Here is a 26,788-nt window from a genome sequence, read left to right as displayed (position 1 = left end):
GAAACACACTCTTGGGATAATCTTAATGAAGCATCATTAGCTAATTATAGAGGCAGGTGTGTGTGTGTGTGTGTGTGTGTCTCGGTGAGCATGCGTACATGTACTGTGTATGTGTATGTCTCGGTGAGCATGCGTACATGTACTGTGTGTGTGTGTATATAAGGCTGTTTTACAACAGAACAGATGTTGGTCTCCCCTTCAATTTCCCCTCATTCCAGGTTGAATCCTGGCTGTCAGGACCAGAGGTTCTTCCCAAAAGTCTGCTGGAGCGTTCCTAATGCGCCTCCGTCTGGCAATTTGTCGGCGCACTCTCTTCCCCTGTTGCTCGGGGAAACCGAAAGTTTAATACACATGATTTGCTCTCGTCAGTCTCTGCCATCTCCTAACACCTTGTGTATGAATCATTAAGTCCACGCGCTTGTCAGAACACCATCCGTCCTACCGTAATTAATAATAGGTGTTGAGTTGGTTTTCCCCATGCAAGGCTCCCTTCTATACATATGAATTTGCCTTGGCATGTGTTATTAACATGGGGTCTAAAGGGGAAGAGAGCGGAGTGGATTGAACACACACATGGCAGAACCATAGAGCAGACTGGAGACGTGTGTACTGTATTGTATATGGATCTACAGTGCATTCGGAAAGTATTCAGACCCCTTGACTTTTCCACATTTTGTTACGTTACAGCCTTTTTCTAAAATTGATTAAATTGTATTTCCCTTATCAATCTATACACAATACCCAATAATGACAAAGCAAAAACAGGTTTTTAGAGATGTTTGTAAATGTTTTTTTTTTAAACGGATATCACATTTACATAAGTATTCAGACCCTTTACTCAGTACTTTGTTGAAGCACCTTTGGCAGCGATTACAGCCTAAAGTCTTTTTGGGTATGACGCTACAAGCTTGGCACACCTGTATTTGGAGAGTTTCTCCCATTCTTCTCTGCAGATCCTCTCAAGCTATGTCAAGTTGGATGGGGAGCGTCGCTGCACAGCTATTTTCAGGTCTCTCCAGAGATGTTCGATTGGGTTCAAGTCCGGGTTCTGGCTGTGCCACTCAAGGACATTCAGAGACTTGTCCCGAAGCCACTCCTGCGTTGTCTTGGCTGTGTGCTTAGGGTCGTTGTCCTGTTGGAAGGTGAACCTTCGCCCCAGTCTGAAGTCCTGAGCGCTCTGGAGCAGGTTTTCATCAAGGATCTCTATATACTTTGCTCTGTTCATCTTTCCCTCGAACCTGACTAGTCTCCCAGTCCCTGCCGCTGAAAAACATCCCCACAGCATGATGCTGCCACCACCATGCTTCACCGTAGGGATGGGCCAGGTTTCTTCCAGAGGTGATGCTTGGCATTCAGGCCAAATAGTTCAATATTGGTTTAATCAGACCAGAGAATCTTGATTCTCATGGTCTGAGAGTCCTTTAGGTGCCTTTTGGCAAACTCCAAGCCGGCTGTCATGTGCCTTTTTACTGAGGAGTGGCTTCTGTCTGGCCACTCTACCATAAAGGCCTGATTGGTGGAGTGCTGCAGAGATGGTTGTCCTTCTGGAAGGTTCTCCCATCGCCACAGAGGAATTCTGGAGCTCTGTCAGAGTGACCATCGGGTTCTTGGTCACCTCCATGACCAAGGCCCTTCTCCCCCAATTGCTCAGTTTGGCCGGGCGGCCAGTTCTAGGAAGAGTCTTCCATTTAAGAATGATGTAGGCCACTGTGTTCTTGCGGACCTCAATGCTGAATAAATAGTTTGGTACCCTTTCCCAGATCTGTGCCTCGACACAATCCTGTCTCGGCGCTCTACGGACAATTCCTTCGACCTCATGGCTTAGTTTTTGTTCTGACATGCACTGTCAACTGTGGGACCTTATATAGACAGGTATGCGCCTTTCCAAATCATGTCCAATCAATTTAATTTACCACAGGTGGTCTCCAATCAAGTTGTAGAAACATCTCAAGGATGATCAATGGGAACAGGATGTACCTGAGTCTCATAGCAAATAGTCTGAATACTTATGTAAATAAGGTATTTCTATTTATTTTTTATTTTTTTTGCAAACATTTCTAAAAACTTGTTTACACTTTGTCATTATGGTGTATTGTGTGTAGATTGATGAGGGAAAATAATAATGTAATACATTTTAGAATAAGGCTGTAACGTAACAAAATGTGTAAAAAGTCAAGGGGTCTGAATACTTTCCGAATGCACTGTATATAGTCCTCTTCTAATCCCTAGGTTTTGTCTTACAACAAAGAGCATGGTGGTTCTAGTAATGAAGTTGGGCCCGCACACTCAATTGCTTCAACACGTTCCATTTTCAGGCTGGTTAAATGCACATTTATTTCCATGCATGGAATGGTTAATGTTTGGCATTCAGACACAGTGTTAGATACTTTTAGTCAGATTCTCTGGTGGACTCACCAGAAGACATGTAGGTGTACAGGGCCCAGGGAGCATAGGGTGGACCCGCCTTTCAAACACATCTCTGTCATACCAGGCCAGCCCCATTTGACAAATGAGAGTGAACTTCACAGCAAGAGGCTTCACTCTTGTCTCCTACATCAGGCTCCGATTATTATACTGCCAGTTTCTATCCTCACTGAAGTTGCTGTGTTCTTTCTGTCGAGTCCAATCTCCCCATAGACTTGATGCCTCTGTAGAGTTAGACGGGAGGCATTCATAATTCATCTGTTCTTCAGACTTTAGAGTTTTTTGGCGTGTGAAGTTTTTGATGCGTCACACAAAGGAGGTAAACACAGCCTAATTAAATCGGCCCGCAGTCCCCGATGGATTTTTTCCATTTGGTGTTGTTTTCCCATCGCCGTACCGGAGAGAGATCCTCATTAATTCAATCCAAGGTGGATTCAAGATTCAAGCCAAAGCTATTCAAGGGTGTGATTCACCATGCCAGCGAAAGCCAATGCGCACATTTCCCCTATTTGGAGGATTAATCTACAGATGATGTTCGGAGGATGTCCTTGAGCATCTGCCCTCGTCCTGCTCAAGTTGTTTTGAAGAACAAATACAGGAGCCTGCATCTCAGAGGCTGTAAGTGGGAAGGGCACCAGTGGGGAGCCTGTATCTCAGAGGCTGTAAGTGGGAAGGGCACCAGTGGGGAGCCTGTATCTCAGAGGCTGTAAGTGGGAAGGGCACCAGTGGGGAGCCTGTATCTCAGAGGCTGTAAGTGGGAAGGGCACCAGTGGGGAGCCTGTATCTCAGAGGCTGTACGTGGGAAGGGTACTAGTGTCAAACTATGAATACCCCAAAGTAAAGAGTTTAAATATTTTTTAAGACATTCAAATCATGTGTGTTATAGGAGTAATTGGATGTAAGATGATAACAAGGTTATTTTGGGTGGTATCATGGTGCTTGAGATCATAATTACTGCGGTCTTTATATCACTTCCTGAAGCCATCGAGATCCAGTTAATTATAAACATGGTCTCCATTGACTACACAGGTGAGAAGATGCTTTGTGCGTGTGTGATGGTACTTCAGAATAGTAGGACAACTTTTCAAAGAGCATGGCTCCATCCTTCCCCGTGACCCCTAACAAAATACATCTGTATGGAAAACAACTGAGAAGGAAGCTGCCAGTGACACTTGTTGTGGAAATTCTAACCAAGTGGGGGAGAGACAGTGATTTCTTCAAAACAATCATATTTTATTATCGATTAATTATTGCAATAATGGAGCTGGTCAACGAACCACCCGTAGGTGATTCGTTGAGAGCCCAACAATACAAAAAAATGCAGAGGTCATATATAGGTCTTATAATTTATGTGCCCTTGAAAGATACGAAAAGAACAGGATGGACCAAAACCTGGTCACTCTGACGGCCCTTTGTCTTGGCCGTGTGACTAAGTTGAACAGAGGCAGAGTGGAAAAACACCAGCTTCCTCTTACAAGACATTCAAACAGACAGTTGGAAATGTACAGGTTTAAGGCTCATACAGCGCATGTGCATAACCAAGTTTGTAATTTTGCACGACACCCTACTGAACACAAAGTGGAGATGGAAGCTGCCAGTGACCCTACTGAACACAAAGTGGAGATGGAATCTGCCAGTGACCCTACTGAACACAAAGTGGAGATGGAAGCTGCCAGTGACCCTACTGAACACAAAGTGGAGATGGAAGCTGCCAGTGACCCTACTGAACACAAAGTAGAGATGGAAGCTGCCAGTGACCCTACTGAACACAAAGTAGAGATGGAAGCTGCCAGTGACCCTACTGAACACAAAGTAGAGATGGAAGCTGCCAGTGACCCTACTGAACACAAAGTAGAGATGGAAGCTGCCAGTGGCCCTACTGAACACAAAGTGGAGATGGAATCTGCCAGTGACCCTGCTGAACACAAAGTAGAGATGGAAGCTGCCAGTGACCCTACTGAACACAAAGTAGAGATGGAAGCTGCCAGTGACCCTACTGAACACAAAGTAGAGATGGAAGCTGCCAGTGACCCTACTGAACACAAAGTAGAGATGGAAGCTGCCAGTGGCCCTACTGAACACAAAGTGGAGATGGAATCTGCCAGTGACCCTGCTGAACACAAAGTAGAGATGGAAGCTGCCAGTGGCCCTACTGAACACAAAGTGGAGATGGAAGCTGCCAGTGGCCCTACTGAACACAAAGTGGAGATGGAATCTGCCAGTGACCCTGCTGAACACAAAGTAGAGATGGAAGCTGCCAGTGACCCTGCTGAACAAAAAGTGGAGATGGAAGCTGCCAGTGACCCTGCTGAACACAAAGTGGAGACGGAAGCTGCCAGTGACCCTACTGAACAAAAAGTGGAGATGGAAGCTGCCAGTGACCCTGCTGAACAAAAAGTGGAGATGGAAGCTGCCAGTGACCCTGCTGAACAAAAAGTGGAGATGGAAGCTGCCAGTGACCCTACTGAACACAAAGTGGAGACGGAAGCTGCCAGTGACCCTACTGAACAAAAAGTGGAGATGGAAGCTGCCAGTGACCCTACTGACCACAAAGTTAAGTGCTATACAATATAGAATTCCAATAACCCATTGAAAAGCCCTCACAAGTCCTCCTTAATACAAGGTGGTGAGTCAATAGCTCCCTCTATGGGCCAGAAACGCAGCTACATAACAGTATAATATATTCCACAGCTAATGTGATGCTGGTGATTTGCTGTGGCAGCTGGTATATGGCCACAACATTAGGGAGCAGCTCACGTGGACTCATGTCTCAATAAACCCTGAACCAAGCTCATTCATTTATGTATGGGCTTTAAAATCACAGTGTTCCACAAGAGCCAGTGCTGAGACAGAGCACAGCCAGCTCCGCTCCAGAAACTCTTGCCTTGCGGGCACTTGGAATGGCATCTTAGAAATGGCAGACTATTGAATATTAAAGCGCGAACTAAAGAGATTTCTCTTTCTTTGAGGATATTAGTGGGTGAGAGGAGCCAAGCTGTGCTTTGTACTAAGATTTCCTTGAATAATTTATATTCAGTTAAATAATTATTAACACCTCCAGACTTTGAATGACTGGCAGGTTTTTGGCCACTGTGCTTTCTTAGCTGCCACATAATAGAGCGTAGGCTACAAGCTTGGGGAAAGGGTGCATGTCAATAGTCTAACGTGGCTTTCTCTCTTTCTTTTACCTGCACTGAACTGAAAACATAGAATAGGTAGAATGTCCTATTGAAGAAAAGGAGTTGGTAGAGGAAGCCACCTTAGACTACTGAGATGTACCCATGGAGTGAGAATCTGTCAAAAACCCTATCACACTGTGTGCTGACAGTGTAGTCCATAATTAAGACTCCCAGGGAGAGAGGTGTTATTTTTTGGCCCATTAAGCGGTGTAATGACCATCCTGATCTGCTCCTAAGATGTTTGATTTGAAATGCCAGCCCAATGGTTCCAGCCCCTGATGCCAGGGAGATGGCATAATGTAGCATGGCACAGTGCCTAACTGCACCTAATGAGCGACGCCTGCTCTTCACGCCCATTAGATCGCCTGACCTTTCACAGAAAGAAGGGGAAACTGATTGTTTGTACAGGTGTAATTTTTTCTGCTCTGAAAGGATTTGTCATATTCTTTTGTATAATTAATTTCTCATCAGATTTCAGATGCTCTTCTTTGGGAGGTGGTTTTCTCTGAAAGCTGAGCCATATTGTCTCTTTCTCACATACAAGCTCCAAACCAAAATTGTAGATGGAATATTTCAAGGAAATGAATTGCCTGAGTGAAATCTGATTTCCTGAGCGATTCGGAGGGTGAAATAAATTATAAAGAGGAGGGCATTACATTTCTTATTCTTTGGGACAGTGATCTGCAGAAACACCCCCAGTTTACTTTATATGGTCATACTACATGATTGTGCTAATTATACATTTTAGTCATTTACAGATGTTCTTATCCGGAGAGACTTAAATTAAATAAATACAAATGTGTTGCATGCTTCATAAACAACAGCTAATGCTTACTTACGGGGCCCTTCCCAACAATGCAGAGAGAAAGAAAATTGAGAAATAATAGAAAAGCAATAACACGTAATAATAAATAAACAATGAGTACGATAACTTGGCTATATACACGGGGTACCAGTACAGAGTCGATGTGCAGGGGTATGAGGTAGTTGAGGTAAATATGTACATTTAACCAGGAATAGAGTGACTAGGCAACAGGATAGATAATAAACAGTATCAGCAGTGCATGTGATGAGTCAAAAAGTCTATACAGGTAGTACGGGTAGCTATTAGGTTAACTATTTAACTAACTATTTAGCAGTCTTATGGCTTGGGGGTAGAAGCTGTTCAGGGTCCTGTTGGTTCCAGACTTGGTGCTTCGTTACCGCTTGCCATGCGGTAGCAGAGAGAGCAGTCTATGACTTGGGTGGCTGGAGTCTTTGACAATCTTTAGGGCCTTCCTCTGACACTGCCTGGTATAGTGGTCCTGGATGGCAGGGAGCTTGGCCCCAGTGATGTACTGGGCCGTACGCACTACCCTCTGTAGCGTATTACGGTCGGATGCCGAGCATTTGCCATACCAAGCGGTGATGCAGCTAGTCAAGATGCTCTCAATGTGCAGCTGTAGAACTTTTTGAGGATCTGAGGGCCCATGCCAAATATTTTCAGCCTCCTTGGGGGAAGAGGCGTTGTCGTGCCCTCTTCACGACTGTGTTGGTGTGTGTGGACCATGATAGATCCTTAGTGATGGAGACACAAGGAACTTGAAGCTCTCGACCCGCTCCATTACAGCCCCGTCGATGTGAATGCGGGCGTGCTCGGCCGTCCATTTCCTGTAGTCCACGATCAGCTCCTTTGTCTTGCTGACGTTGAGAGAGAGGTTGTTGTCCTGGCACCACATTGCCAGGTCTCTGACCTCCTCCCTATAGGCTGTCTCATCATCGTAGGTGATCAGGCCTACCACCGTCATGTCGTCAGCAAACTTAATGATGGTGTTGGATCCGTGCACGGCCACGCAGTCGTTGGTGAACAGGGAGTACAGGAGGGGACTAAGCACGCACCCTTGAGGGCCCCCGTGTTGAGATTCAGCATGGCGGATGTGTTGTTACCTACCCTCATCACCTTGGGGCGGCCCATCAGGAAGTCCAGGATCCAGTTGCAGAGGGAGGTGTTCAGTCCCAGGGTCCTTAGCTTAGTGATGAGCTTGGAGGGCACTATGGTGTTTTAATGCTGAGCTGTAGTCAATGAACAGCATTCTCACATAGGTGTTCCTCTTGTCCAGATGGGAGAGGGCAGTGTGGAGTGCAATAGAGATTGCGTCATCTGTGGATCTATTGGGGAAGTATGCGAATTGAAGTGGGTCCAGGGTATCTGGGATGATGGTGTTGATGTGAGCCATGACCAGCATTTCATGGCTACAGATTTACATTTTTTACATTTTAGTCATTTAGCAGACACTCTTATCCAGAGCGACTTACAGTTAGTGAGTGCATACATTTTCATACTGGCCCCCCGTGGGAAACAAGGGTCCTGTTGGTTCCAGACTTGGTGCTTCGTTACCGCTTGCTGTGTGGTAGCAGAGAGAACAGTCTATGACTAGGGTGGCTGGAGTCTTTGACAATTTTGAGGGCCTACCTCTGACACTGCCTGGTATAGAGGTCCTGGATGGCAGGAAGCTTGGCCCCAGTGATGTACTGGGCCGTACGCACTACCCTCTGTAGTGCCTTGCGGTCGGAGGCCGAGCAGTTGCCATACCAGGCGGGATGCTCTCGATGGTGCAGCTGTAGAACTTTTTGAGGATCTGAGGACCCATGCCAAATCTTTTCAGTCTCCTGAGGGGGAATAGGCTTTGTCGTGCCCTCATCCATGCTTTCTTTTATTTTTCCTGGTACTGATTCCACATGCTAACGTTTTAGCATTTGTGGCACAAATCTCATTAAATTCATGGGACCGATATTATAATTTTCGCATGTCCAGATCATCCGAAAGTCACTTACAGCGTTTTGGAAATGGTGCATAAACAATTAAAATATCATTCCCAAGACTTTAGTAAAATACAACCACAGTAAAAAAATAAAATAATACACATACTGTATCACAGTTATCATGCTAATTTTACTATGGTCGTCATTACCAAAACCCTTGAGTCGGACATCAGTCACTCTTCATTATAAGACTATCCCTATGAAAACTGGTAAATACATTTAAGTGTTCTTAGTGTAATTCCTATTTAATCGGCCCAGTCCGTTTCGAATGGGTTTTGATCCTTTGCTGTAGAGCCTGATTAAGATCCGAGAGATATGCTCATACAAAATCAACAGTGACGGCCATAGGCCCGGGAGCTCCCACTGAACGCATGACTGAACCCTTATTGTCTCCTGTGGCATCACAGAGCACACTGCTGTCTCTGGAACAGCTCTGAACTGTTTCTCCTACCTCTCCAATTGGAAGCAATACATCACTATTGGAGAGTCCAGATTGGAGGAGTCTGCAGCCACATGCGACATCCCACAGGGGTCAGTGCTGGGGCCTATCCTGTTTTTAATTGACATGCTCCCTTTCGGCCAAATCCTCAGATTATAACATCAACTTCCACTGCTACGCTGACGATACCCAGGTTTACATTAACACCAAACCGGACACCATCTCTGCCCTAGCAAAACTCAGCAGCTGCCTAGAGGACATGGATGAAAGACAACATCCTCCAGTTGAACAGTAGCAAGATTGGTGCTATGCTTATTGGGAAACCCAAGCTGGTCACCAATGCAAGAAACATCTGCCCTACAATCAGCGGCCAGGCCATCCCTGTCATCTCTAACCTAGGAGTCAAGTTTGATCCTTCTCTGTCCTTCGATGCCCACATAAAACAAAACAAAATTCCATCTTAAAAATATTGCCCGCGTCATACCGTCACTCTCCCAGCCAGATGCAGAGAAACTCATCCACGCCTTCATCTTGTCTCAGATTGACTATAGCAATGCGCTGTTTGGGGGCCTCCCAGCCAAATCACTACAGAGGATCCAACTAATCCAGAACAGTGCTGCCAGGGTCCTGACCAGGACCAAGAAGTCACACCACATTACCTCGATCCTGGCCCAAATCCACTGGCTACCGGTCAAATACAGGATTGACTTAAAAATCCTCAAAATGCTTGTATTTAAAGCCATGAATAGATTGAGCCCCACCTACATTAGCGACCTCATCTCAATCAGCGAGCCACCTCACACTCTCCGCTCCAGCCGGCCTACTGCTTTAAGTCCCCAAGACACGTCTCCGAACTATGAGGAACCGAGCCTTCTGCTCCCTTGCCCCTCGCCTATGGAATGCTCTCCCTGACCATCTGAGAGCTGATCCATCACTCCGAACTTTTAAAACCTACTTCTACAGACTATCTTTTTCATAGTCCTAGTCCCAATCTAAAACGTATTTAGCACCTAGCCCACTATTGCTATTTTACCTGCCTTGATTCTAAATATATGTTGTTTTCATTGTATGTCATAAAAGAAAAGAATCTGAGAACTGTAATGAAAGCGCTATATAGATTAGATGTATTATTATTAGGCCTGATTTATAGTAAAGTTGTAAGCCGTGCTCCCCAAAGATTGACCAGGGATTTCAGCACCTCCTGGTAAAGAAGAAGAATCCCAATACGAAGCCAATAGGATTGTAACTTAACAAGCCATAACATTTACATTCATTGTTGTTATTTGGGTCATCAAATTTACATTGGTTTACATTGGGCATTATTCAGGTCATGTAAGGGCCCAATTATGAGATGGGTTGCCAGGTTTGGATTTCTGAATTTCTAGCATTGAGATAATCAGCTTAGAGTTGCTGATTGGAAGACGAGACCATTCTGAAGGGCACCACTGAGCATGCTGTCAAATTGCCGGTGTAGCTCGCCTGCTCTGTCTTGCAGGGGAATCAAATGATTTCTTCCTTGTGTGACGTGCACCAAAGCAGCATGAGGCCTTCATTTGCTCCAGCTTGACACTGCTCCCGAGCTGTGGACGGACAAAGCTAGTCTTAAAAGGATCCACTCCAAATCCAGTTGGTGCTTTATATTTCCTATTAATGTGCCTGAAGCCTGCAGATCTCTTGCAATGCATAGAGCATTATCCACACTTAAGATAAGCATGGCCTCAATTTGACTTTAGACCACTTCTGATTTGTTGAAACGTCTGCCAAACTATTGAGTGAACCATCTCTTTAACTTCCCAGTGCTCCCTCAATCAAAAAAAAGTCTGTCTCTCACAGTTTCTTCACCATAGCAACAAAGCTCTGTATGCACTATGGAACTTTCTCTCCAAACTCGGCCATCGGTCGCCACAAATCACGAATCACCCAGGAAATGGATAGGGGACACTGAATCCAGTTCATTGATCTCAGGCATTCAGCAAATTTCTCAGCTCAGTAAAGTGAGACGACTCCAATGATTTTCTGGGCAGGTTTATGTATTGCTTTCGGCTGGCTGCCGGTGGTACAGAGAAACCAGTCCATGAGATGGCATCACTGTATTAAGATGATGGTGAGGGACTGAGACTCTAAGTCCTGTTCTAATACCATGACAATCCTTCCTTCAGTACTTTCTCACTTCCTTAATGGTACCAATCCAATGATCTGTCATGACTGGATTGGTGATAGAAAGTGAACATACTTAGAGAACCCTTGATGTTCACCTATCCAACAGTGTTAAAGGTAAACTGCCCTTTATAACCAACTTCTCTGGTTTTAAATGGCTTTTGTGGCATCGATATGAGTCAGAAACATTTATTCTAGTGTCAAAATTGACTACGAATTGTAAATAGGATAAATGTGGTCATAAAGTCAGTCTCGTCCCAAACTGAGTTTTGTAAGTGAGTTTGTCACGACTTACAGGAGGGTTGGGTATGTCATTTCTTAATGAGCAATCTTCAAAACGAGGCCAAATCAAGAAGTGCAGTCTCCCTTTAACTTCAGTGTTTGCACTGCATGGGCTGGGTCGGACAAAGGAACAACTGTGCTGCCTCTCAAAACCCATAGAGGACACTGTAAAGAGTTGTTATGGTTTCTTAAAACTGTTCATACTGTAACAACACTGTTTCTCTTGTCCTCAAGTGGCTTTTACAAGTGTGTTAGTTCGGAGTGGATCACATCACTGGCCAAGGTTAAGCAGCACTTGCAATGCAGAAGAGTTTGACATGACAACAGTGTTCACGGACTAATTCAGAGGTGAGATGATGAGTCCATTGGGCACCCTGGGGATCTCTGCAAGAAGCAGCCATGTCATCAAGTACTTCTCTATTAGATAACAGTGTATTCTGAATAGAAAGGGATGTTGGCCAGAATGACTTGATTAGACTAAACCTTTGTATCTGAGGTGTTAATAAACTAGTGCAGTAGGCCCTATGGGTATTTAAACTTTCTCAACCCCTCAAGTTGAGCCTTCAAAGCTTGATTATTTATTGTTATTCATACATCTACCTGAAACATCTTTTTAAAATTCAAATCATCCCATCTTGCCAGGGGCCTACTGACTATTCAGTTGCAAAAAATATTGCTTTGTCTCCCCCACCCACTCCCCTGTCAGCTGGGTAAACAAAGCCTGGTGCAGACATCCCTACTACCAGCTACAGCCTGGCCATTAGCACTAACTGTAAGAACGCTAATGACTACCGTGGGCACCCGTTTCTATACACACACACAAACACAGGGTGGCAGGTAGCCTAGTGGTTAGAGTGTTGGGCCAGTTACTGAATGGTTGTTAGTTCGAATCCCGGAGCTGACAAGGCGAAAAATCTGTCCTAATTGCTCCATGGTCACCGTTGATTCCACTCTCCGAGGATGTCTCGGGAGATTTGGGATATGCAAATAATCACAGTTAAACATGCGAATTAATACACTCTTGTACATGTGTGAAATAGGGCAAATATAAGATTATTGTCACATGCACACACACTCTTTCTCTATCGGCGCTAATGTGTTAATTATTTTTAAAAGTCACTGTCGATAGTTTATTTAAATAAATTGTGCAAAAGATATTGATTTTCCACACCTACTGTTGACGACAAGAAATGACATAGGCCTCTCACCCCTGTACTTTTCATAAGGAATCAGTGCATCTTATCAACAACATTTAGGGGGATTGAATCCATTCATGATGCAATGCAGGCATGCTTAAAGCCACCATGTTATCTAGATGATTATTCTGTCAATGTTCTTCCTTGCAAATCACATGCACCCAACCCAACTAACCGTCAAAGAGAACACAACTCAGCTCCCTGGCCTTCGCTGGACTGCTGTTTACCTTCTCTCCATAGCCAAATATAGACGGAGAAACGTAAGCTGGTCGCGCGCTCTGCTGGAGATTACCACGTGGCTTTCTTGTCGTCACCATTCACGTTGCTACGGCGACGATGCAAGCAAGGCTACGGTTGGTTGAGCAGCCATGACGTCAGGTGGATATCGGGAATTCCGTATGCACGGAGTGGAAGAAGAGCTGAGTTGAGAACTCATCAGAGAGGTCCGGAAGAAGTGGTAACAAAACTAGCAACAAACATTCTGTGGGACATGGCTTTTAATTATTTTAAAGTTGATGTTATAGAAGTGTTGCCTATGTATTTTATCAAGAGAAAATTAGATGCAACCTTCGAAAGTGGTATCAAACCCAGTGACCATACCTCAACCAATATTCATAAACATCAGATTTGAGAGCTGCAACGCAGGGGGACAACTGAGGGGAAGACTGCAGACTTGCACATGTAAGTTTCTTACACAGACTGTAATGTAGATATTGACAACTTTTTACAATGTTTCACTGGAGATGATGATTGTGAAGGATGATGGTGGTTGTAATTTTTTTTATACAATTATCGGATTATATCAATGCATTATTTTTCCAGACAAAATACCTTTAGTACTGAATTACCTCTAATTTCTTTGGACTTGACACTGACAGCAAAGAGGGCAGTCCGAATGTAGGGTAAACAAAATGTTTTGTACACGTATGCTCCGGTCACCCCCTTTTAACGTAGGTCAATTCAAAGTACAGTCTACAATGGAACTTAGGTTAATATTAACCTGCTTTGGCATAATTATATATGTTTGTTTTGTTGCCCTTTTATCGTTCGTTGAGTTCATGTTTTCAGTGGACTATTGAGTTCATGCACTTACCCATCCTACAGTTAGCCCTGCAGCAGAAAGTGTCAGGACTGAGTTGACTTAAGGAAATTGTATAACCAATAGAAATGTCATCAACAGGTTTGGGCAGTGCAGTCCAGGGGCTGTTTCCTTGACGGGGCCTCTGTTTTGGAATGATTTAGGCCTGGTCTCTGCTATAGCAGCTGGTTCTGAAAAGTTTATCAGCCTGGTGACAAACTTCACATGATCAAGATGGAAGGAAAAAAATCAGTGGGATCTTTCTCGCATATGTCAAGTGAAACGTCTCACTGCTCTGCAGTTCTCATGCTACTGTACACTGACTCTTACAGTGCTACTTTTCAGCGCGTGTATCGATACAATCTTTCTGAAGTACATGTCAAGTTTCACTTTACCTAGGTTCTCATAGAATTGTAACATGCTACTTTACTGTGTCCGACTCATTGGGTGTGGTAGACCTATGGCCCATTTTCCTTGCAAAACTTTATTGACAGCTTGTCTGTGTCAATAAATACATTCCTAAATAAACCTTTCGTCTCAGTCTACATTGCTGGCCTCATTCCCAGGTCAAGGTCGATCTGCAACATACGCAGTCTGAGTGAACTTATCGTGGAGCTTTGCCCATAGAAGGATCAGTGACACTGTGCGAACACACAAGCGGCTCAAATATCCTCCCTCCTCTCAATGTTTCCCAAGCCCTTGAAGCCTCCTGCGGGCCGTCTTTAAATAGATAAGCACTTCATATTTGTGGCTGAGGGCTGTGGGGGGGACAACCTCTGAGTGTAACGGGTGTGAAATGGCTAGCTAGTTAGCGTTGCGCGCTAATAGCGTTTCAATCGGTGACGTCACTCGACCTGAGACCTTGAAGTAGTTGTTTCCCTTGCCCTGCAAAGGCCGCGGCTTTTGTGAAGCGATAGGTAACGATGCTTCATGGGAGGCAGTTGTTGATGTGTTCAGAGGGACCCTGGTTCAAGGCTAGTTTGTGGCATGGAGAGGGCCGGAAGCAATATTGTTACATGAGCAAGGTGCTTTTCAGTCACACCAGGTCTCTACAAGTGAGTCAGCAAAACAAAGAGGCTTCTCTAATGGGGCTCAGAAGAGAGGTGGTTAGGCAATAGACAGATAGAAAGGGTGCCCACCAAAGTTTGATTTAATTCAAAGAGTAATCTGAAATTCATGAATTGATAATGGCCCATTATTTGCTATGAGGACTTTTCAACTAAAGTGCTTGAAATTACTGCACTCAAACTTGTTGTTAGGCTATTCTGATTTTTTAAGTGTCTCTCCAAATACCCTAATTCAACTCCAATCCAGGTTCCTCACAGAAAGGGCCAGTTCGAACACTTTTACATGTGAACTAACTTTTGTGTTTGCCTTTTCCCCTCTACAGAAGGGCAGCCATGTTCCCTGATGCCCTGGAGGCAGTTGGCCGGGTGGAGGGCTTGCCCCTGAATCCCCCCGCAACCCCAAACTTACCCGACCCCGATGAAGAGGAAGGCCAGAGGGAGGTGGTGCCGTGGACCAGTCCCAGGCGGAGGGCTGGCCGCTACCGCCACAGCCTGCAGATACTGAAGCCCTTCAGGATAACGCACAAGTAAGTACCCTATTTTTAGGCCAGGGGTTCCCAAACTTTTTTGGCCCACGACCCCTTTTGATAACACCGTACAACTGGCGACCGAAGTCAGCGTGCATGCGCCCGGCCTGCCACAAGGAGTCGCTAGAGCGCGATGGGACAAGGACATCCCGGCTGGCCAAACCCTCCCCTAACCCGGACCAGTTCCCAGTTGTTTTGAACGCGACATTAATGCTCAGAGGGAGACCGCAGGCTATTCCTTTTGAGTCAGGAACCAGCAGTTCAATTTCACTTACCGGCATCGCAACTGAGCCAGAATCACAGTCAAACGGATTGGGAAGTAGGTCCCAAAGTGCTCTTCCAAGCATTGGAGGTGAGCAGTCATCCCTCGTGTGGGACACTTACTGATGCTGTTTTCTGTTAGGAAACATGCACAGCCGAGGGAAGAGGGCATGGTTCCCTTTTGAAAGACTCTCTCTCCAATAAGAATTCTTTCCTCTGAATCCACTGATTCGGTCACTCATCAATAGAATTTCCCCTGCATGCTTGCGTTCAGTTCGTTCAGTTTCCCAAATATGTCTGTTACATAGGCAAGAAGACACATTTTAGGAAAGGAGGCACAACAGTTACTCTCTCAATGCGAAAAATATTTCCAACACTCTCCCTCGATAACCACTAAGGCTCAGTGTGAAATAGAACATTGTCATGCTCTGATCCCATATCTCCACATAGCTTTGCGAACAGGCGTGCACGCAGTGGATGTGTTTTTTTGTAGTTTACAATCGAAGTTACCTGCTGCAGTATATAGTATCTCAGAGTTCATTTGCTCAACTCTTTTGCCGCCAGTTGCTTTCAGTGTATCATACAATGCGTCCATATGGCAGAGGGAGACAGAGTGCAGAGGCCTGCCCGCCGTCCAGCCATATATGGAGCCCCATCTGTACAAAAGCCCACCATTCGATCCCATTGAATCTGTTTTTCCTCACCATGCAGCACACTGAACATCCCCGTGCCGTTTCATGCTTGGGAATCGTGAGACAGAACAATATGTCCTCATGAATAGCATCCCCAGACATGTATAGCAAACAAAAGTAAATGCATGGGCATCTCGGCCCTCACAGCTAACATCCATTTGGAGAGCATAAGCTGGGGAGTTTGAGTTGTTCAGTCAGTTTCCTTTTGATTGCTAGCAATAGCATAAATTATTTGTTAAACAGTGTTATCTGACAAAGGTATTGATGTGAGTTTATGTGCCTCTGCCTCCCCACACATTGTTTTCATCATATCAATTGCGGATGGTAATATCAAAGTCTCTGCAATAGTGTGTGGTTTCATAGCGTAGCGGGTCTAGCCATTCACCGTGGGAATGATTCAAGTGCAACGGTCAAGTGCTGCCTTTTCCCATGATGTAAGGGAGCTCTCTGGTTAAATTTAATCTTTTAGATTTGAATCATTTTCATTTAGATTTTTAAGGTTAACCACATTACAATGATTTTGATATCCAAAGATGATATTATAATCTATATTTATTTTTGTATATATATATTTTTCAGGATTTTGGAAAATCTCCCGTGACCCCATTTTAATATTTACATTTACATTTACGTCATTTAATATCAGCCGACCACTCATGGGGTCGCGACCCCTAGTTTGGGAACCGCTGTTTTAGGGCGTTTACTAATTGGAAATCCTGCAATGTCGACACTGGAGACAGTGTGCCCTGCTGAGTTGTGAGTGTATAGGGTCAATGGCTGCATCCCAAACGGCACCCTATTTCCTTCATAGTGCAGTACTTTTGACCAGAGTCCTATAGGCCCCTGGTCAAAAGAAGTGCACTATGAAGGGAATAGGGTGCTGTTTGGGACTCAACTATAGTCTTCCTGTTTCGAGCGAGAGAGCAGCAGGAGGCCATCATAAGGGAATTGACTTATCCCCCGCTAACAGAGGGCTCTGTGTTTGAATGCACACTGACTGATAAACTGTCCCTGAACTTTTTTCACAGCTCCCCAAGATTTCTATGAAGTGCCTGCAAACTGCTGTTCAAACAACGGTGGTTCATGATTCATCTTTCCCCGGTCAAAGTGAAGGCTCAGGGGCTCTTTTCTTTTCTTTTCTCAGGGGCCAGTGTGTTCTCTCTCTCTCTCTCTCTCTCACTCGCTCGCTCGCTCTCTCTCTCTCTCTCGCTCTCTCTCTCGCTCTCTCTCTCTTGCTCGCTCTCTCTCTCTTGCTCGCTCTCTCTCTCTTGCTCGCTCTCTCTCTCTTGCTCGCTCTCTCTCTCTTGCTCGCTCTCTCTCGCTCTCTCTCTCTTGCTTGCTCTCTCTTGCTCTCTCTCTCTTTCTCTTTCTCTCTCTCTCGCTCTCTCTCTCCACCTAGAACCCAGATGATGCCTAGATTTTCACTCAGTCCGTTCTATTCTGCTCCTGTCTTTCTCTCAGGCACCAGCACCCAGTCGACAACGCTGGCCTCTTCTCCTTCATGACTCTGCACTGGCTCACCCCACTCGCACAGAGGGCCCACAAGACATCCAGCCTCTCCATAGATGATGTATGGGGCCTATCCTGCCACGAGGCCTCTGAATTCAACTGCCAGAGGTGAGGCTATTGTCAAACATCAATCCCCAAGCACCCTACGGTCCATTGACTCTCCATAGGCTCAACAGGGTTATTGTTTTTGTATCTTATCAACCCAATGTTTTCCCCTTCAACAAACATTTGAGGAATCACTTTTCCTGCCCCTGTGCGAGTTAAACCAAAAACCAGAAGTGCAGCCAAGGTTTACCAGCCAGGTGCATTGTGGGTAATCTCAGAGTGGACCTCCACAGAGGTTGATTGCCTGATTGATGAACAACCGTCTCCTTGTCTCTTCCAGGAGAGATATGGCGGTAGGGAGGTGGTATTAATAGCCTAGGATTAGAGATTAGGCTGTTAGAGCCTCGCTCAATCTTGCCTACAGAGAGAACGGTTATGTCATTAACCCTCATCCTCGCCTCAGTGCGGCTGCCAAAACAGCATCTCAAGCAATCCTTTGTGTCTTGTGTCCTCACCCTTATGGAGGTGAATCTGTCATTCATTAATGAATTAATGAACAAAAGAAGGACATGTTAAATGGTGGAGCATTTGTGACTCAAATCTTTCATGACTTCCACATTTTGATCAAAAGCAGAAATTCATGTCAGCTAGGCCTATAACATGCTATAGGGGACTACAGGGGTGAGAGGCATGAGAAGAGCTCACAGTATGTCCCTGGCCTGGGGCCAAACGTGATCCTGAAAACGGACACAATGATATGCTTGTGCCATGTCTGAGAGAAAGAGTGGAGGGTTTAACTTTGTGTTTACATGGCTAGAACAGTTATGCAACACAACTCCCAAAGAGAGGGGGATGGGAGAGGAGCCAGAGAGCCCCCTGGGAAAGTTGACACTTGAGTGCCAAAAGAAGGTGCTATTCATGAAACGCTAGCAGACTAGACCCTAGCTGCATTCAGTCACCGCATTTGTTTTCTTAGGCACGTTTTTTCTTAGGCTAGCCGGTACAAAGTGTGGCTATTAGGCTGACATTTTGCAGCACCAAATTTTTATTGTATTACTTTGAGTATTATTAAGACAAGTTAAAGGTGATTTTATAGTTGCTTTACAGTGGGGAAAAAAAGTATTTAGTCAGCCACCAATTGTGCAAGTTCTCCCACTTAAAAAGATGAGAGAGGCCTGTAATTTTCATCATAGGTACACGTCAACTATGACAGACAAAATGAGGAAAAAAAATCCAGAAAAACACATTGTAGGATTTTTTATGAATTTATTTGCAAATTATTGTGGAAAATAAGTATTTGGTCACCTACAAACAAGCAAGATTTCTGGCTCTCACAGACCTGTAACTTCTTCTTTAAGAGGCTCCTCTGTCCTCCACTCGTTACCTGTATTAATGGCACCTGTTTGAACTTGTTATCAGTATAAAAGACACCTGTCCACAACCACAAACAGTCACACTCCAAACTCCACTATGGCCAAGACCAAAGAGCTGTCAAAGGACACCAGAAACAAAATTGTAGACCTGCACCAGGCTGGGAAGACTGAATCTGCAATAGGTAATTAGCTTGGTTTGAAGAAATCAACTCTGGGAGCATTTATTAGGAAATGGAAGACATACAAGACCACTGATAATCTCCCTCGATCTGGGGCTCCATGCAAGATCTCACCCCGTGGGGTCAAAATGATCACAAGAACGGTGAGCAAAAATCCCAGAACCACACGGGGGGACCTAGTGAATGACCTGCAGAGAGCTGGGACCAAAGTAACAAAGCCTACCATCAGTAAAACACTACGCCGCCAGGGACTCAAATCGTGCAGTGCCAGACGTGTCCCCCTGCTTAAGCCAGTACATGTCCAGGCCCGTCTGAAGTTTGCTAGAGTGCATTTGAATGATCCAGAAGAGGATTGGGAGAATGTCATATGGTCAGATGAAACCAAAATAGAACGTTTTGGTAAAAACTCAACTCGTCGTGTTTGGAGGACAAAGAATGCTGAGTTGCATCCAAAGAACACCATACCTACTGTGAAGCATGGGGGTGGAAACATCATGCTTTGGGGCTGTTTTTCTGCAAAGGGACCAGGACGACTGATCCGTGTAAAGGAAAGAATGAATGGGGCAATGTATCGTGAGATTTTGAGTGAAAACCTCCTTCCATCAGCAAGGGCATTGAAGATGAAACGTGGCTGGGTCTTTCAGCATGACAATGATCCCAAACACACCGCCCGGGCAACGAAGGAGTGGCTTCGTAAGAAGCATTTCAAGGTCCTGGAGTGGCCTAGCCAGTCTCCAGATCTCAACCCCATAGAAAATCTTTGAAGGGAGTTGAAAGTCCGTGTTGCCCAGCGACAGCCCCAAAACATCACTGCTCTAGAGGAGATCTGCATGGAGGAATGGGCCAAAATACCAGCAACAGTGTGTGAAAACCTTGTGAAGACTTACAGAAAACGTTTGACCTGTGTCATTGCCAACAAAGGGTATATAACAAAGTATTGAGAAACTTTTGTTATTGACCAAATACATATTTTCCACCATAATTTGCAAATAAATTCATAAAAAATCCTACAATGTGATTTTCTGGATTTTTTTCCCTCATTTTGTCTGTCATAGTTGACGTGTACCTATGATGCAAATTACAGGCCTCTCTCATCTTTTTAAGTGGGAGAACTTGCACAATTGGTGGCTGACTAAATACTTTTTTTCCCCACTGTATGTGCAATTACACTCTATAGTGCACTACAACTAGACTCTTTTCAACATTACAGACAGTGGACGGGATTTAATTTAATGTAGACTCAATCCTTTGGGGCTTTTTACAGGCTTGATAGGCTTCTCTCTAAGTTAAACTGCTTGGTGTATCGCCCATTGATATCAGTTCAAACCAAGAACTCCAAAGGATATATATTTACACTAAGTTTTGAATGTTTCATTTCCTGCAAACCTCTCTCTGCATAGATGGCTTAGTGTAGCTATTGTGCTAATTGTAATTTCTCACTCAGCTCCGATGTAAATGTGAATTAAAGTAGTAATTAACTGCCGCGGGAGAATGTGCTCGGGTTAGTGCACTTTATATCTCTGTAACGTTTTTAATAAATCCATTAACACATCAATTAGATGTGGCAGCTGCTCTATCCCTCTCTTTTTCCAGCCATTAGGAATGATCCATTTTGTCAAAAAGGCATTTTTCCCTCTTTATGGGGAAAATAGTGCATTAACACATATTTAACATGTTTGCGTGTATTGCTCACGTGACAATTATCCTACGTGCCATCCATTCTCAACTCCCAATGGGCTCGTTGGCCGTTGCTGTGATTAAGCTGACCCACAATGTTAAATTAGTCCATTTAGTGTAAAATACTGGTATAAAATATGGATTTTTCCAAGATAATAATTTTGTCCTCAAAAAAAAAAAAATGTCATCACCATTAGCTGATCTATGACCTTCATCTGTCTGCATAGTGCGTACTAATTTGGAAAGATGTACACAGGTACAGTGCATTCAGAAAGTATTCAGACCCCTTGACTTTTTCCACATTTTGTTACGTCACAGCCTTATTCATACATCCGGCCCTTCATTGGACACTGTTAACAAACCTCCAAACGAGCTTCAATGCCATACAACACTCCTTCCGTAGCCTCCAACTGCTCTTAAATAATAATAATAATATGCCATTTAGCAGACGCTTTTATCCAAAGCGACTTACAGTCATGCGTGCATACATTTTTGTGTATGGGTGGTCCCGGGGATCGAACCCACTACCTTGGCGTTACAAGCGCCGTGCTCTACCAGCTGAGCTACAGAGGACCACAACACTAGTAAAACTAAATGCATGCTCTTCAAACGAACGCTGCTGGCACCCGCCCACCCGACTAGAATCTCTACTCTCGACGGGTCTGACCTAGAGTATGTGGACAACTACAAATACCTAGGTGTCTGGTTAGACTGTAAACTCTCCTTCCAGACTCACATTAAGAATCTCCAATCCAAAGTTAAATCTAGAATCTGCTTCCTATTTCGCAACAAAGCCTCATTCACTCATGCTGCCAAACATGCCCTTGTAAAACTGACTATCCTACCGATCCTCGACTTCGGCGATGTCATTTACAAAATAGCCTCCAACACTCTACTCAGCAAATTGGATGTAGTCTATCACAGTGCAATCCGTTTTGTCTCCAAAGCCCCATACACTACCCACCACTGTGACCTGTACGCTCTTGTTGGCTGGTCCTCACTACATGTTCGTCGCCAAACCCACTGGCTCCAGGCCATCTATAAATCACTGCTAGGCAAATCCCCGCCTTACCTTAGCTCATTGGTCACCTTAGCAACACCCACCCGTAGTATGCGCTCCAGCAGGTATATCTCACTGGTCATCCCCAAAGCCAACACCTCCTTTGGCCGCCATTCCTTCCAGTTCTCTGCTGCCAATGACTGGAACGAATTGCAAAAATCTCTGAAGCTGGAGACTCTTATCTCCCTCACTAACTTTAAGCATCAGTTATCAGAGCACCTTACCGATCACTGCACCTGTACACAGCCCATCTGAAATTAGGCCACCCAACTACCTCATCCCTATATTGTTATTTATTTTGCTCATTTGCACCCCAGTATCTCTATTTGCACATCATCTCTTGCACATCTGTCATTCCAGTGTTAATACTAATTGTAATTATTTTGCACTATAGCCTATTTATTGCCTTACCTCCATAACTTGCTACATTTGCACACACTGTATATATATTTTCTGTTCAAATATTTTTTATTGAACACACACAAGAATGGTGTATAGGTATGAAAGACATGTGTACAGTTCTTATCTAAACATAAGAGAACAGACATGAACAACAAGACCCAGAGTTCTGGACATAAAACAAATATTACAAAACACGACATACAGAACAGGGACAGGTAGAAAGAAAAAGGGTAGATGTAACCGCCCCACTTATACCCCCCTTTATCCCCCCCCCCCCCCTATTCCACCCTATTCCCCTCCCGACTGCTCGAGTGTCGGGGCCAGCACACGCTGCCCAAAGGTGTATATAAATATGACAATTGAGAGTGCGTTAAAAAGTACAAATTCACAGCACCGACTGGTCCAGGTAAGAGAGGAAAGGCTGCCAGATTTGATCAAATGTTGATAATTTATTGTTCAGAATATATCTAATTCTTTCTAAGTGTACAGTTTTTGCCACTTCGCTGAGCCATAATTTGGTAGAGGGCGCTTCCCTCCTTTTCCAAAACAACAAGATTAATTTTTTTGCCGAGATGAGACTGTAAGAGATTAGTTGTTTTTGGGAGTTGGTTAATCCGTTTAGGGAGTCGGACACTCCCAGGATTATCAGAAGCGGGTCTGGGTCTATTGAAGTCTCCAGAACTTCAGAGAGGACCCCAAATATTCCGCACCAATAACCATACAGACTAGAGCATAGGGCAAAGCAGTGGAGTAGTGTACCCTGCTCAGCCTGACATTTATCACACATAGGGGATGTATCAGGAAATATCCTATGCAGTTTAGTTTTGGAATAGTGTAATCTGTGTAGTACCTTAAATTGTATGAGACGATGTCTGGAGTTAATGGAGCAGGTGTGGATATACTCCAAGCTATGCTCCCAGTCTGCCACCGAAATATCAGTCCCTAGTTCTTCCTCCCATTTTGCCTTAATGGCATCTGTAGAGGGTGCGCTAACAGATTGAAAAGCGTCATATAGACGAGATATCAGTTTGTCTGAGGTGGGGCATATTTTTATGCATCCGTCAAACATGGAAGGTTTAGCATTCTCAAATGTTGGGAGGTGTTTTCTAACATAGTCTCTAATTTGTAGGTATCTGAAAAAGTTACTTCTGGGAAGGTTATAAGTTTCCCTCAGCGCTTCAAAGGAAGCAAAGGTCCCTCCTATATATAAATCCCCTATGGTACTTATCCCCAACTCTCCCCATCGCTCAAAGGTGTTATCAAGGTTAGAGGGGGCAAAGGAGGGATTCCTGGGAACAGGGAGCATGAATGATATTGGTCTAAGCTCAAAGTGGACTTTAATTTGCTTCCAGATTCGGACTGTGCTATGTATAATAGGATTGTTATGGTAAAGTGACATCTCCAGATTAACAGGTGACAAAATCACGGCACCAATAGAGAAGGGGTGACACTCCTCCCGCTCCATGCTAAGCCAGCTGGGTGGCGGGGTTGCGTCATCCAGCAAAAACGTAACAGCGCGGAGGTTAGCGGCCCAATAGTAAAATATAAAATTTGGGAGAGACAATCCTCCTTCCATCTTGGATTTACATAGGTGTTTTTTACCTATCCTGTGTGTTTTATAATCCCAGATGAAAGGATTGATAATAGAGTCCAGGATGTTCTGGTATAGGTAGAGCAGTTGTGGGAGGAAGACCATTTTAATGGCATTAATTCTTCCGAGCAGAGAAATTGGGAGAGTTCTCCAAAACTGTATGTTTGCCTTGAGATTTTGCATCAGAGAAGGGAAATTCTCTTTAAATAGTGAGGAGTATTGTTTGGTAACTACAATTCCAAGGTAGATAAATTTTTCAGAAGATAACTTAACTGGAAGATGTTCTAGCCAGGAGGTGTTTTGCAACCGTATGGGCATTAATTCACTCTTGTTCCAATTTATTCTGTATCCCGAGAAGGTACCAAACAAATTAATCACCTCAAGAATAGCTGGAATACTAGCTTGGGGTTCTGTTACATAGAGGAGAATATCATCTGCATATAGGGAAATCTTATTTAGAGTATCTTTAGTATTATAGCCGTGTATTGCTGAATTAGATCTGATCGCTTGAGCGAGAGGTTCAATAATTAGGGCGAAGAGCATAGGCGACAGCGCACACTGTATATATATTTTCTGTTGTATTTTTGACTTTATGTTTTGTTTTACCCCATATGTAACTCTGTGTTGTTGTTTTTATCGCACTGCTTTGCTTTATCTTGGCCAGGTCGCAGTTGTAAATGAGAACTTGTTCTCAACTGGCTTACCTGGTTAAATAAAGGTGAAATAAAAATAAATAAATACAATTCTAAAATGGATTAAATAAATAAATAAATCGTCATCAATCTACACACAATACCCCATAATGACAAAGCGAAAACAGTAGAATTTAACAAATGATGGGCATTTTCAGGCGGCGTTATAATGCTTGTTCACACGCGCACAGTTTTACGATGTGTCTGATTTATAACGGAAACATGCATATGTATGGCGTGGGCCAAGTTTATAAATTGCTATATTTTTGTGTGTGCGCAGTCTTTTCAGAAATGGCGCATGCAGATATTTAGTGTAAAATTTAGGGCAACGGTTCTAATTGAGGCCCAGGTGTTTTTGCCATCCCTCGAATAGGAAAAGGCAAGAACTGGGTGAAGGCTAATCAGATCCTAGATCTGTGATCAAGAGCAACTATTGCCATGGTCTCAAGTTTCTTCTGTCCATCTTAACTCCCCCCTCTCTCTCTCTCCTCTCTCTCTCTCCCTCCTATGGTCAGACTGGAGAACCTGTGGCATGATGAGCTGAAACAGAATGGGAAAGACGGGGCATCACTGTCTCGCGTATTCTGGAAGTTCTGCCAGACCCGCATGCTGGTTGCCATCTGGTCTCTCCTCATCACCATGGTCACCGGCTTCGTGGGGCCTGTAAGTACACTCCAAATCCCTCCTGCTTTCTTTCTGTCTTTGTTTTCTGCTGCAGCCCTCATTCTGTCTGCATACTGGCTCAGAGACTGGGGATGCGTTCCACATAATGCCCTATTCCCTATGTAGTGCTCTACTTTTGACCAGGGCCTGTAGTGCACTCTACAGGGAATAGAATGCCATTCGGGACATACCCTAGCTCTAAGTTAGTGTATATATATTTCTTAAGCACTTTATCCAATTTCACGCTGGTCTGAAAATTGAAATGAAAACATACCAGAAGATTAGAAAGCTTTAGATGGTGAAACCCATATTAATCCTCCAGATTAGCCACTGGTACCACAGTCGCTATTTGTCCCAGAAATAGGCTGTTCTTTTACAACTGCCACACTTTGGACTTCCAATTCCCCCTCCTCCTACCTAAAGTACCCCAAATTAGCCTTGAACAGCAGTGAAACATGCTGATATTGCAGTACAATGCGGGCGCTTATTACAGCCATATTAAATACAATTTCAGATGAAAGGCAAAGGTCGGAGTTCCCCAATATTATTGAGTGGCTGTATTGTTTCCAACACCTCTGGATGTCCTGCTAGGGCTATGTGTGGCATGCTACTGTACGTGCTAGCAGCTTTCCTCATTCCACTAATTATTAACTGGATTTGCAAGTTACACAATGACTCGTTTGACTCACATTCCTGTCTGGGTGCCTTGGGAAATTATTCACACCTCTTGACTTTTTCCTCATCAATCTACACACAATACCCTGTAATGACGAAGCAAAAACAGGTTTTTGGAATTTTTTGCTAATTTATTAAAAATAAAAAACTGAAATATCCTATTTACATGTTTACAAGTACTTTGTTGAAGCACCTTTGGCAGCGATTACATCATCAATTCTTCTTGGGTATGACACCACAAGCTTGGCACACCTGTATTTGGGTAGTTTCTCTCATTCTTCTCTGCAGATCCTCTCAAGCTCTGTCAGGTTGGATAGATGTTCGATCGGGTTCAAGTCCGGGCTCTGGCTGAACCACTCAAGGTAATTCAGAGACTTGTCCTGAAGCCACTCCTGCGTTGTCTTGGCTGTGTGCTTAGGGTCGTTGTCCTGTTAGAAGGTGAACCTTTGCCCCAGTTTGAGGTCCTGAGCGCTCTGGAGCAGGTTTTCATGAAGGATCTCTCTGTACTTTGCTCCGTTCATCTTTCCCTCGATCCTGTCTAGTGTATCAGTCCCTGCTGCTGAAAAACATTCCCACAGCATGATGCTGCCACCACCATGCTTCACCGTAGGGATGGTGCCAGGTTTCTTCCATACGTGAAGCTTGGCATTCAGGCCAAATAGTTCAATCTTGGTTTCATCAGACCAGACAAAATTGTTTCTCATGGCCTGAGAGTCTTTAGGTGCCTTTTGGCAAACTCCAAGCGGGCTGTCATTTGCCTTTTACTAAGGAGTGGCTTCCGTCTGGCCACTCTACCATAAAGGCCTGATTGGTGGAGT

General features: G+C 44.3%; 1 protein-coding gene across 5 annotated transcripts in view; it reads left to right on the top strand.

Moving 5' to 3' along the window:
* Positions 1-12,903: 12,903 nt before the first annotated feature.
* LOC311107360 (ATP-binding cassette sub-family C member 5-like) overlaps positions 12,904-26,788 on the top strand; it is a 61,394-nt gene continuing 47,509 nt past the window's right edge. For 3 of the 5 annotated variants that reach the window (XR_014610418.1, XM_084149845.1, XM_084149846.1), the window contains exons 1-4: positions 12,904-13,160; positions 14,948-15,151; positions 17,566-17,721; positions 25,148-25,295. Coding sequence is in view for 2 of the 5 variants with exons in the window: in XM_084149845.1 (XP_084005971.1) it covers positions 14,958-15,151; positions 17,566-17,721; positions 25,148-25,295 (498 nt within the window). In the remaining 3 variants the exon portion in view is untranslated. Of the gene's footprint in view, positions 13,161-14,947; positions 15,152-17,565; positions 17,722-25,147; positions 25,296-26,251; positions 26,333-26,788 lie in introns of those variants that run through there. The other 2 variants (XM_084149847.1, XM_084149848.1) reach the window with 2 other exon arrangements.

Source organism: Coregonus lavaretus (assembly GCF_964263955.1).
Source record: "Coregonus lavaretus genome assembly, chromosome: 32".
NCBI lineage: Eukaryota > Metazoa > Chordata > Actinopteri > Salmoniformes > Salmonidae > Coregonus > Coregonus lavaretus.
Note: the sequence above shows the minus strand (reverse complement) of the source record. Positions and strands in the feature narration are given on the sequence as shown.